Genomic DNA, 12,075 nt, shown 5'->3' on the forward strand with positions numbered 1-12,075 from the left:
ACCTCTTACAAAAGTGGAAGGGGTTTTAAAAAATTATTATTTTATTTTTATTCTGTAGATTTTAGACTTTGGTTTAGCTCGTCAAACTGATGATGAAATGACTGGATATGTTGCAACAAGATGGTACAGAGCTCCAGAAATTATGTTAAACTGGATGCACTACAATCAAACAGGTAAACTGTGAAGGCTTGTATTTTGCTACAGCTGGATGTAGTGATAGTTTTAAACCAAGAAGCAGCTGTGTTTAAGGATCTCTTTGATTCATTGTGCACATTTCTGTCTCTGTTTTTTGGCAGTTGACATATGGTCGGTTGGATGTATCATGGCAGAGCTATTGAAAGGAAAGGCTCTATTTCCAGGAAATGATTGTATCCTTAATATAAAACTTAAAATTGAACTAAAAAAATACTCTCTCATTCTTCCTTTTATATTTTTCCTAAGGACTTGACTGTTTCTATGGACATGATTTTGAGGTAACAAACTTGTACAAGAATAAACAATTTGCTAATCTTTCAGTGTATATGACAACTGAATATGAGACCCACTGGTAGGACAAAAACCAGTAACAGATGTTCTTAAACAACAAAAAGTTACATTTATTCTTTTGTGTATCTATGTTTAAATAATAACCTAGTTACAACAGGGTAGATTTCTTCCATGTGTGGATCTTATTGAAACAACATATGCTAAAACTGAAGCTGAGTAAAGGCATCATTTTTTCATCAGCTAATATGATTTAACAAAACAGAACTGCTTTTAGGCTGAAAGTCCTAGAAAGTGCAAATGAGTTAATTTTCAAATAATAAGTGAATTAATATCTCTGTTGTGTCCTGTTATATTAAAAGAAGCCAGTAGTTCCAGAAATGCCACAGGAGCAACAAAGCCCTTTCTTTTCTGCAGCACTGTGCTGTGGTCCCTGATGGAGCATCAGGGATTTCCATTGGCGTTTCCTGTGCTGGCAGGAGAAAAAAGAGATGTTTCTGAGGAGAGCAGTCAAATAATAAAAGGAAACGGAAGACAAACACATAATAAGGAATGAGGAACCAACAGCATCAAGCTTTTATTATGAGAAACAAGAGCACATTTTTCTGTGAATATTTACATTTCTTGCTACTCTGAAACCCCTCGAAAAACAAACACTTCTGCTAATACTTAGCTGTTGCTGGGTGCAAAGAATTATGACATTAGAATTGCCTGAAATAATCTTAAGAGAGCTGAGACCAAGTCTCCCCACTGACCTTTCTGTTGTGCTCAGCATCATTAGGCTCTATTGTAACCACAGGCATTCTCCAGGTATATCATCATGAGGAGATGACTTGTCCTCAGACTGTTTGATTACATGATATGTGGTATTTGAAAAAATCAATATATAGTTCACAAGAAATAAGATTTTTTCTTGTTATAAAATATTGTCTACAACTATATGATTATATCAATTCAAATAAAGCTGTAAAATAATCTTGAGTCTCTATAAAAAAAGTAATATACTTTACAGGTCCTAGGTGACAATGAAAAATTAACATTTTCAAAGGTTTTAATCTTGAGACGTATATAAAACAAATTTTTAAAGGTGCCAAATGATAGCTTTTCACTTGCCAGTCTTCAGATTAGTAATTTAGGCCTATGAGCTTAAAATAGCCTATCATATTAAACTGATCTTTAGAAGTCCCTCAGATCACTGAAACATAAATATGCTATTAATATTAAGCTGAAGAATGTATTAAATTGGGAACTAGGACAGAAAAGCAATATTTTTCATGCAGCTGACATACCTGGCAAGTTAATATAGTACAGTAGAGAATTTGGTACTCCAGGACTAGGTTTAAGCAGGTATGAATTTATATCCTTCCATCACCTATGGGGGAATTATCTTGCTGAATGGTTTTAAGCATCTTAGTTACATGCATGGAAGCTCATTAATTGTCTAAACCCAGAAGGACTGTGTGCTGTTCATTTCCCTGAAATTATGCAGATATTGATCAACTGAAGAGAATAATGGAAGTTGTGGGCACACCGAGTTCTGAACTTTTGAAGAAGATATCATCAGAACACGTGAGTTCACAGCTTCATTCAGTTAACTGACTTGCTGTCATTCCTTCTCTAACTGGCATTGTATGTCACTGCCTGTGTTACATGGACACTGATTTGGAAATGAGCAAATACCTTAAGATTTTCTCTGGTTTTTGCTGCTAGAATGCCACTGTTCAAAAAATACGCTTTTGGAGGCATACAGATGCCTTGACTGTCACCTGGATAAATTTTGATACTTGTTCTCATGTACTCAGTTTTTGCAAAGTGTTAAGAAATCAGCCCCAATGATCTTTTAAAATGCTTATAATTAAATTATTCTTATAATTTAAAAAATTAAAACTGGTGCTCAGCTCAGAGTGTTGTTGCTATTAAATTTGTAGCAAGAATATAATAGTCTCTGTAATTTGTATGCTTTCCATTGTTGTAAGGTTTCTAAACAGAGATGTATCCAAATCAAAAATTTCTGCTCTGCATGAGTGCTCTATTTAGATCCCTAATTTGAAAATTGTATTTGTTCATCTTTCTAAGTGCTTGCGTGAGGTCCAATGTCTTGATAATATTCGTAGTTAAGAGTGGGCTTTTTAACTTTCCATGTGGCTTCTTTAAATAGCAATCTAGTAAATTACCAATTTCTCCTTAATTTCTCTGCTAAAGTGACGCTTAAAAGATTCATTGTAAGCAGTAACTGTGGATAGCCAGCTGAGGAATGAGATGTAGTATTGTTTGATAAAGGCAGGTGATGGGCACAGTGTAAGAGTTCAGATAAACACCAGCACACAGATACCTCCTAAGCTGCAGCTCTTTTCTTAAACCTCTTCTGTATACACCTCAGACTAATACCAATGGCTGTTTCTCAGCTTGTGTAGATATTGATGGGTTTCCTTTGACCTTGCTAATGAATACACCAGCAGGTTAAGTAAGCAGGAGCAGTAGGAGAGCCAGAGCACCCCTGTATTTCCGGAAGGTCCAAGCATAATGAAACCTCATCATCACCAGCCAATAGACAGTCCCAGAGTTTTTAGGTACCCAGCACCTAGGAATGGCTGGGGCAGGAGGCTAAGCAAGCATCCATCCTTTTGCCAGGGACTTCATCAACTAACAAATCTCAGATTGTGCTGTCCTAAGCATAGGTCCTTGTACAGTCTCATAGGTCCTTTTGTAGCCTTCATGTGCTGTTAAGATCCTACAGGTTTTGCTGTAACACATTCTCAGTAGTGAATACAAATGTGTTATTTTCCCACAGCTAGTGAGCTTCTTGATTGTGAGAGTTAACACCTTAAATACTTACTGGAAATAGTATGTGCTTTGTTATTTTAATTTCTTGTGTTTCAGAACATAGCTCAGTGAGGTACAGGAATCCTGAAACTATTTTATTTGGGCTAATTATACCTTTAGAGCACAGGCAGAACACAAAAACCAGGTTAATGAACAGGAGTGCTGCTAGGTCACCTCTGGGCTGCTGCTGCCTGATTAGAGGAGCAATGTCAGATGAGATGCATACCTTGCTTGGAGGTAATTGCCAGCTGCACGGGAGTTTCTTAATTCTAGTCCTTCTTTACCATGTAGTTTGGCCTTATGTTTAGGTGTTTCTTAATGCAGCTTGCAGACATGGACAATTTTTTAACATTCCTGTAACAGCAATGTCAGAGATTTGCTGAAATGCCAAGTCTATTTTTAGTTGTAAGTAGAGGATTAAAGAACTGGAAATTAAAAGATCAACCCCTTGGATGCTACAGCACAAGTTACTGAGGTGTTTGTTGGTGTTTCGTGTTAATATGAGTTTAAATGGTAATTGCATTTCAGAATAACTTAATCATTGAGATTGTCCTGGTCAGGTTTCTGCGGTGAGTATATAAGCAGAGGGGACAGGCTAGTAAGTGCAGTTTGATAGGTCTGTTTTGTTTTCAAAGGATATGGGCAAGGTTGGAGGTAATTTTCACTGCATCTTGTTCAGTCATGGTAGGATTAGTTGTTGATTAGTTGCTGTTTTCCGTAGGCCAAGGATGCTTAGTTAGCCTTCTGCAGATAGTGTCCTTCTGATGGGACTGCTAAATCCTGAGAGACATCTGTGTAACACAAACATGTTTTAAAAGGGTTAGGACTTGTCCAAAGACCAGCTGAGGTTTTTTATGGATTTAGGGAATAGCCACCTGCTTCTTTTTTGACAATTCCTTTTCAGAATTCCCTGTTCTGTCTGATCCAAATATGCAACCTCTTCTCTTGCCAACCTACCTACCTCAGCCTAAAAATTTGTAGCTCATGTACAGTCAGGCTGACATTTGTGGTTCCTATATCCAGGCAGGCTTTTACTAGCTGAGTTTGGATTAACCTTTCACAGCCATAGTGAAAAGGCAAGCTCTTAAATTCTGTTAAACATCTGAAAATCCATTCACATGGAGTAGCAGAATTTGTTCTTTGATTAGTGAAGCTACATCCCACCAGAGAAGAGAGAGGAGGAAAGGCTGCAGATTGAATTATACCGCTTTGCTGAGGGTAACTGAAAGATGATTTATGCTGCAGTTTCTGATTGAGCATTACATGCATGTGTTCCCTGGGGATATACTGCAGTGAACCAGTAAGCACAGGTTAAAAACTAAAGTGCTAACATAACACTCAAGCCTTAAACCAAAATGTGCCCGCTTAAAACTCTCTTGCTTATTATCCAGTATACAGGGGTGAGTGTTTGAAACAAGGTCATACGTTGTGGTTTTATGTAAAGAGAATTTTCCATGTAAGAAACATTAAAAATATGTCTGGGTTTTTAGAGTTGATATGGTTACTGTTGAACAAAATTTAACCTTTATCATATTACCTTATTTCTAGGCAAGAAAATACATTGAATCTCTTCCACATATGCCTCAGCAGGATTTGAAAGCAGTGTTTCGTGGTGCCAATCCATTAGGTAAGAAAATCAGACTGACAGATAAAATTTTTCACTAACATAGGGACTTAAGCATTCCTTGTGTTCCTTGCTGTATGATCCCTAATAATAATAATAATCAGACCAGTGAGAAAAGCATTGCTTAGCCTTTCATCCTGAGACTGTTTTCCCATCATGAAGCCTGTGTCTTTTTATATCTGATGGAGATTACAGGAACCTCCTAAAGGGAAATGGTCCATGGATGAAAAGCAAAAGCCAGCTGTAGATAGCAGAAATAAATAAAAATGTCATGAGGTCTAGATTAGACACATCATTTCTGGCTCAGGAAGGCCATGAGCTGTAAATTGCTGGCAAGCAGAAGAATATACCAGGAAGTATAGCTGTTTGAATGACCCTTTGAGTATTATTTCCTAGGAATATATGAGCCATTGTTGGACACAGGATACTGGACTAAGGCAGACCTTTGATCTGATTCTGTATAATTGTTTTTCTGTATAATCAATTGGTTCTGCCTGTGCAAAAGAGATGTTTCTGTGAACTTTTTCTTGTGACATAAAAAGACACTTGAGTCGTCAGAGTCATCTCACTGCAGTACCAGGTCAGTTCCATCAAGTGCACGTTAAAGGAAAGTATTGTGACTTAAAATGGTTTGGATTCATTTTGTATATTAATACAAATTTTATTCTTACAAATACAAGTAGTTTGGAACACTTTCATATTAAAAATGGGATTTATTTGCCTGAAGTACATGAGAGCATGCTACGTATTAATAGCATAAAGGCAAATAATTGCCAATGCTTATATGAAAGCAGTAAAAAAAATAGTATTTGAAATAGTTATGATAAAATTTCCATTAAAAACTCTCCATACAGCCATACAACTCTCTCTTATTTCTAGTATACCTCAAATGTCAACTTCAAATATATTATGTTTATGCTGGGTCCTGTGAAGTTGCTTTGGGGTTTTCATCTGATCGTTTCATTGGTGCAGCTTTTTAGAGGTGTAATCTCACACTTTATTATTCACAAGTTATTTAGCTTGGTCCTGATCAGTGCAAACTTAAGCACACGATGCACAACACAGGATATTATCTTATAAGCCCACAGAGATTTTTTTATAATTAAGTCCTTGGATATCCAAAGAGGTGAATCAGATCTCCATTTGACTATACTGAATCTTTATGCATGCCACAAACAAACCAGAAGCTTCCTTCAGCTCTCTTTTGTACTCTCAGTACAAAATCTTCAAAACTTACTTGTTATGTTGCCTAAATTTTGCCAGTAATATTAGCTGTGTTTAAGGTGAGTGAGAATAGATGGTTTCTTTTATTTCCTCATGGTCTCTTCTGGCTCTGAACTGCATTTCTGGTTTTGCCTTAGCTGTAGATCTTCTTGAGAAGATGCTGATTTTAGACAGCGATAAGAGGATCACTGCGTCGGAAGCGCTCGCGCATCCCTACTTTGTGCAGTATCACGACCCGGATGATGAACCTGAGGCCGAGCTCTACGACGAGTCCATAGAGAACAAGGAGCGAACCATCGATGAATGGAAAGGTATCAGAACTGCATGCATTGCTTAAGACATGTAGCAGAAGATAGCCTTACTTAAATAACAGTTTTCCTCCATTTCTAGCCAGAGGAATTTGAACTTTTAAGCCTCAGGCAAACAAATTCATATGTGTGCTTGTGGGGGTGGACAGGCAGAAAAGCTTATATTTCCTCTCTGGATTTTGCCCACTCCCCCCCTTTTATCATCTCCTGACTAGATTCCCTGTAGCAGTGAAAGCTTAACTAAAAGCTGATGCTAGCTACCAGGTAATTACACATTCTGGTTTGCTTTTAGTTTTCTAGGTCAGATCCCCAGCTGAAGTAACTGTCCTGGGGGAAATGACACTACTTGGGATTCTGGTTTAGTTCTGACCAGAACCAGAAAGTAATATTGTCCACATAGATGTATATTTTGTTAATAATTCTTTAGATAGCAAAGGAATTTGGGTTAATAACTACACCATGCAGTTGGTCCTGTTTGAGATGATAGTTGATAATTTTACTTGGGAGCGACACCCCAAAACCTTTCTTTGATAAATATTGCAACAACCTTCCATGCTTGCAACACAATCATATTGCACTGCAGTATCACAGAAGTAAGGTGGCTCAACATTAGACTGCAAGTACACTGAACAGTACAGTCCAATTGCACCACTGTATAATGAGGACATATTATTCTAAAAATTCCTTACTAGAGATTTTAAATTGAGAATAATGTTGTAGAAAAATAATTGTTTCTGTTTATCAATAAAGGTCTTTCCTTGGCTTAAGATGAAATATGTCTTCCATAAAAGACAAGTTCTTTTGTTTCTATTTGTATTTTCTGTAACTTTTACTTGGGAAATATTAAATAAAATATATTATCATAGTGGTTAGGCTTATGATGAAGAATACTCCCATGTCTTACTCGTGCCCATCCACTTGTGCCATGTTTTATCCTGGGCATTACAGGGGAGAAAGAAGACTGTCTACAGCAAATGTATCTTAAAGAAAGATAATAGTGGGGTCATGGCTCTCTCTATAATAAATCAACCTCCTAGAGCCCTGGAAAGGCTTTTGTAGAAGCTGACTGTGTGTGTACAATCAAGGAGGATTGACTGGCATCACTTACTCCTTACACATGCTCTCCTTTGCAAAACCTGGCATCCTACAGCAGCACCCATACATCTTGTTTGTTGAGAGCTGCCTTCATTTGCTGCTGTACTCAGGAATGGATAATTTTATTTTCTGCTGCTTTTTCAGTTGCCTGAGTCTTTAACAGGAAAGTTTAACAATTTATGAGTCATGAAGTGGATTTCTGTTTGTGATGAAACTCCACTGAAATTATTTCAGCAACAATCTTAACAGCTTAACAGTTTCTAAACTGAAATGAGGACATGAAGGTGAAATCTCTTGGAAGGGCAGTATCATATTATTTATCATTGCATTTTTCATGTATCATCTTTTACATCATTGACCTTGATGGAACTACAGGCCCAATTCCTTCTTTATTCACGTTTAAAAAAAGGTGTGAGAGAAAAATCTCCAAACTCGCACAGCAGGTTTGCTGCTTTTCCTTCTTCCCCCCCTTTTTATCTTTGGGAATAAACTTTTTATTTTCAAGTACTGCATGTGCCACATTTAAGTAAGATGAGATAAAATGTTTGTAGTGTTGATGAAATATTGACCCAATTTCTCAAGATGTCATTGGCATGTTTCTGCTCTTTTTCTGTTCAAGTTAAAAATCAGTGGTGCCTGATCTCAAGGAACTGAGCACCAAAGTAAAATGAGATTTCAGACACTTTGTCTTATACATTATGCACTTCTGAAGTTTTTTGGCCTCCATTGCACACTACTGAGGCTCACAACCCAAGCTCATACATTTCTTACTGACATGTTTAATCAGTTAGAAAATATTTCAAAATTTTAGAGGCCAAGAGTATGCTATTCAGAGTTGAATGCTATACATTCTCTCCTTAGATGTTGCTCCAGTAGCACATATCTCTGCTGGGTAGGTGCAGTGAGAAGTGGGTAAAGAATTTCATGAACATAAACCACACAGCCAGTAAGAATAATTTCTAATAAAGTTCCTGGTGTGCGATTTGTGAGGACACTGGCTTCTCCAACTTCAGTCAGCTGTAGCTGCTCCCTGGCTGCCTGTAATTCTATGTAATAGTCATAAGTCAGTCACTCAAAGTCACCTAACAAATCCTCCAATGTCTGGAGTTCTGCACACAGAGTTTCCTTCACAGAATTCCCTCGCTGAAACTGTACACAGTGGTCCAGTACAACACAACCAGAGCATAAGCAGGATTCAATACCAAGATTTTTTACATATTTTTTAGAGTCCTGGGTACACTTGCAGGCATAGCAGATGTCTCAGACAGAGTTACTTAATAAAAAAGCTAATAGGCATGAGTTTGATATGATTTAAACATCACTGTTTGGAAAACAGAACTTGAAGTAATGCCAATACCTGAAGTTAGCCATATGCAAACAGGATTTAGTCCTTAAAAAGCAGCATCTAATTTGAGAAAATACAAAAGAGGTAGCCACTAAAAACATATTCCATTAATGTCCAAGGCAGAAAACAGGACATGACTGTTAGCATGAAAAGATAAAGGGTTATTCCCAAAGCAGGGTAACGTAGCAAGTAACCCATGCTTCTAGCTATTGATGAAAAAAGAAACATTTTTTCAGAGTACCATAAAATTAAGTCAGCTACAGTAAAACATTTTAAAAAACCAAACAAACCAACCCCCTCCCCCCCCAATCCCATTCCACAGGATCCTGAGGAATTAGCACAGAATTCCAAATGATATATAATTGAAGGCAACTGATTGAGAGATGATAAAGAATGTTTTCCACAGTTAAAAGTGTACATTTTAAAACCTATCGAGGTATTTCTAAAGTTTCCATTTTCCATTACATATTGTCATGTATTACATTTTGGCAGGTCATCTGACAGTGTAATTGATGTTTTCATTTCAGGGCCTGTGTGTTTTAGTAATTAGCTGAAGGGGACAGTCATGTTGTACAATAACAGTATTTGTGAGTCTCATTTGTAATCTGAGGTTAAGAGGAGGATTCCTAGTGAATTCAGTCTATTTTTGGATCTGGACACTAAAGAGGCTGGAAATACAAACTACAGGTCATGTATATCTGTAGAACTGTTTTGTCTGGAATATTTTTCTTTTGGAGAAAGTATCACCTAATTCTTCTCTCTTCCTTACACCCCCTCTACAGAACTTACCTATGAAGAAGTGAATAGCTTTAAACCACCAGACCTAAAAATGGACAGCCTGGAGATAGAACAGTGAATACAGGCAACTCTGTCTTGCCTTGCTGCACTATGAAGACTGTTAAAATATAACCATACAATTTAACCTGTGGTCAGACATAGATTTTACTATCCAAAGATGTTGGAGGAGATGTGGAAAAACAGATGCATTAAACAGAAGCCAGATGTCTGGTGTGGGTGGGGGTGTTTTTTGCCTTGTAATATGAATGTATTCCCAACTCACAAAGGGTGGTAAAGAACTGCTTCATTCTGACAAAATTATGCACTGAGTTCTGTCAAGCTATGTGTTCTGCATGTTTCATTTTATCAGTTGTATTGCCAAAATAAAGGTGACCTTTTAAATTAATTTTAAAATTGTACATTTAAAGCATGAATGTATACAAACATAAACAAGAAGTCCATACAAGCAATCCTTTTTTTTTTTTGGTGGCATTTTATCTGTCTGTTTTCGTACTATTTATAGGTAGTGCCTTTATGAAGAGAGGGCGTGGTAGTGAGATAGACAGAATATGCATATGTAGTCATATCTGTGGTGGTCTTACACATGTACTGGATGTCTCTCAAGCAATCTTAACACCAGTTGAAAGTCAGTAAAAATAAATCTTTCTCTTCTCTTGCCATTCAAGTGTCTCTTCTCATTATTTTCCACATCTGTTTTTCAATCTGCACAATACCCATTTGTGAGACAGTTTTACTTCCCAGTGTATTCCTCACCATGCCATTGCTGGAGTGTTGGTGAATTTGCCTGGGTTTACAGGAAGGTACCTTGAAGGTACTGCAGCAGAGCTCTGTAGACTTCTGCAAGCTTCAGCAAAGGCTGTCAGAGATGGCAGTGCAGGAGTGCTCAGTTCAGTTCACAGCTTTGAATTAAATATTCCACATTTTCTTTTTTTTTCCCACAAAATCCTTGGGAAAGTAATCTAATAATTGCCATTGGAAGACATGACAAAACAAGGAGATTCAAGAATTTGACACATTCTCATTGGAGTTTCTTTTTAAGCAAAATTTTAAAGGTTTTCTAACTCTGAAAAGTTGGAAAATTAAATTTTAAAATTGCAGGATACATCAGATACCGAGATTTTTTTAAATAATCAAATTTATCTGATTCCTCCATTATACTGTGTACAAGAACATAACATGCATAATACTGTGACAGGAATATCCTTTTGGCACAAGGCCTCTTGTATTGTATTAGTTGTGTCTTTGTACACACTTGTGATTCACAGCTGTTTAATGTTTAATTTGTGTCTTGTTCTTGCTCTGTCAGAGTCTTATTTTAGAGGTGGCTTTTTATAATATTTAGGTTTCCTGAAACTTTTGTCATTAATATTCAATTGTATAGCAGTTATATAAGGTAATGGATTCTACTGCATTTACTTTCCTCTGTATTTTTTCTATGTAAAAAGAAAGGCTTTTTCTTAATAAACAGATTTAAAAACAAAAAATTAAGTCCAAGAACTTTGCTTTTTTCAGAAATAGAAATAGACATTCCATCTAGAAAATATGTTTCTAATTTATGGACTAAGTGATAGACTGTTTTGGCAATGTTGACCATTTATCCAACACTTGCAACCAATGAAATGCAGCCACTTGTATTCAAGTTTCTGCAGGGCATGTTAATCTGAAAGTAAATGCCTGCATGGATTTCTTATGTCTGTTGAAGTGCTGTCAGCCATCGTTACTTTGGTTTCCTGTGAAGCTGGATGCAGCTTGCTATGATCATGCAATGACTGAATTTCATGCTGACTAAAATAGGTGAAAAAGTTCTAAATCTTTAAACTGTCTAACTACATAATGAAAATATTCACTCAGTCATATCTTAAACATTTTTTAATTTGTTTGTTTGCCAGTTAAAAGTAACTCAGTGCTTTATTCTCTCTGAAATCTGCTCTTGAGTTTACAAGCCTATTTGGCAGCTCCATTTCAGCTGGAAGGACAAAGATGAAGTAATGAGATTTCACAAGAACTTTTTGTGTCCGACGATAATTAATTTATTATGGGGTTTGTCCCTTCATTTGTTAAAGCTGGTTTCCTGGCTCTGAGGGTGGCCGTTGTGAAATGCTTCAAAGGATGGGTAAAACTGGTGGCCATAGCTCTGCCACTTGAGGTAGAAAGAAAGTTTTATGTTGCTTCCAAAATTTCTTCTGATAACTCTGAATCTTCCTCAGAATATTTTCTTTGACATTCAGAGATGCAGGGTTTTTTCTAGGAGATAAATTATGTAGGAAGAACATGGTCATAGCTGCATTTAAACTAATCGAAGGTGACAGTAATGGGCAACAATAGCTCAGCCCTTTTTAATGAATTACCATCACAATCTGTAAATCATCTCATTT

At 36.8% G+C, this 12,075-nt stretch overlaps 1 protein-coding gene across 1 annotated transcript in view; it reads left to right on the plus strand.

Annotated features, from left to right (window-relative positions):
- The window catches only part of MAPK11 (mitogen-activated protein kinase 11), a 31,565-nt gene extending 20,393 nt beyond the window's left edge, over positions 1 to 11,172 (plus strand). The window contains exons 7-12 of the mRNA XM_030959990.1: positions 59 to 173; positions 297 to 368; positions 1,973 to 2,052; positions 4,855 to 4,933; positions 6,292 to 6,465; positions 9,685 to 11,172. Of these exons, the coding sequence (XP_030815850.1) occupies positions 59 to 173; positions 297 to 368; positions 1,973 to 2,052; positions 4,855 to 4,933; positions 6,292 to 6,465; positions 9,685 to 9,758 (594 nt within the window). The 3' untranslated portion in view covers positions 9,759 to 11,172. The remainder of the gene's footprint in view (positions 1 to 58; positions 174 to 296; positions 369 to 1,972; positions 2,053 to 4,854; positions 4,934 to 6,291; positions 6,466 to 9,684) is intronic.
- The last annotated feature ends 903 nt before the right edge of the window (positions 11,173 to 12,075 follow it).

Source organism: Camarhynchus parvulus, chromosome 1A (genome assembly GCF_901933205.1).
Source record: "Camarhynchus parvulus chromosome 1A, STF_HiC, whole genome shotgun sequence".
NCBI lineage: Eukaryota > Metazoa > Chordata > Aves > Passeriformes > Thraupidae > Camarhynchus > Camarhynchus parvulus.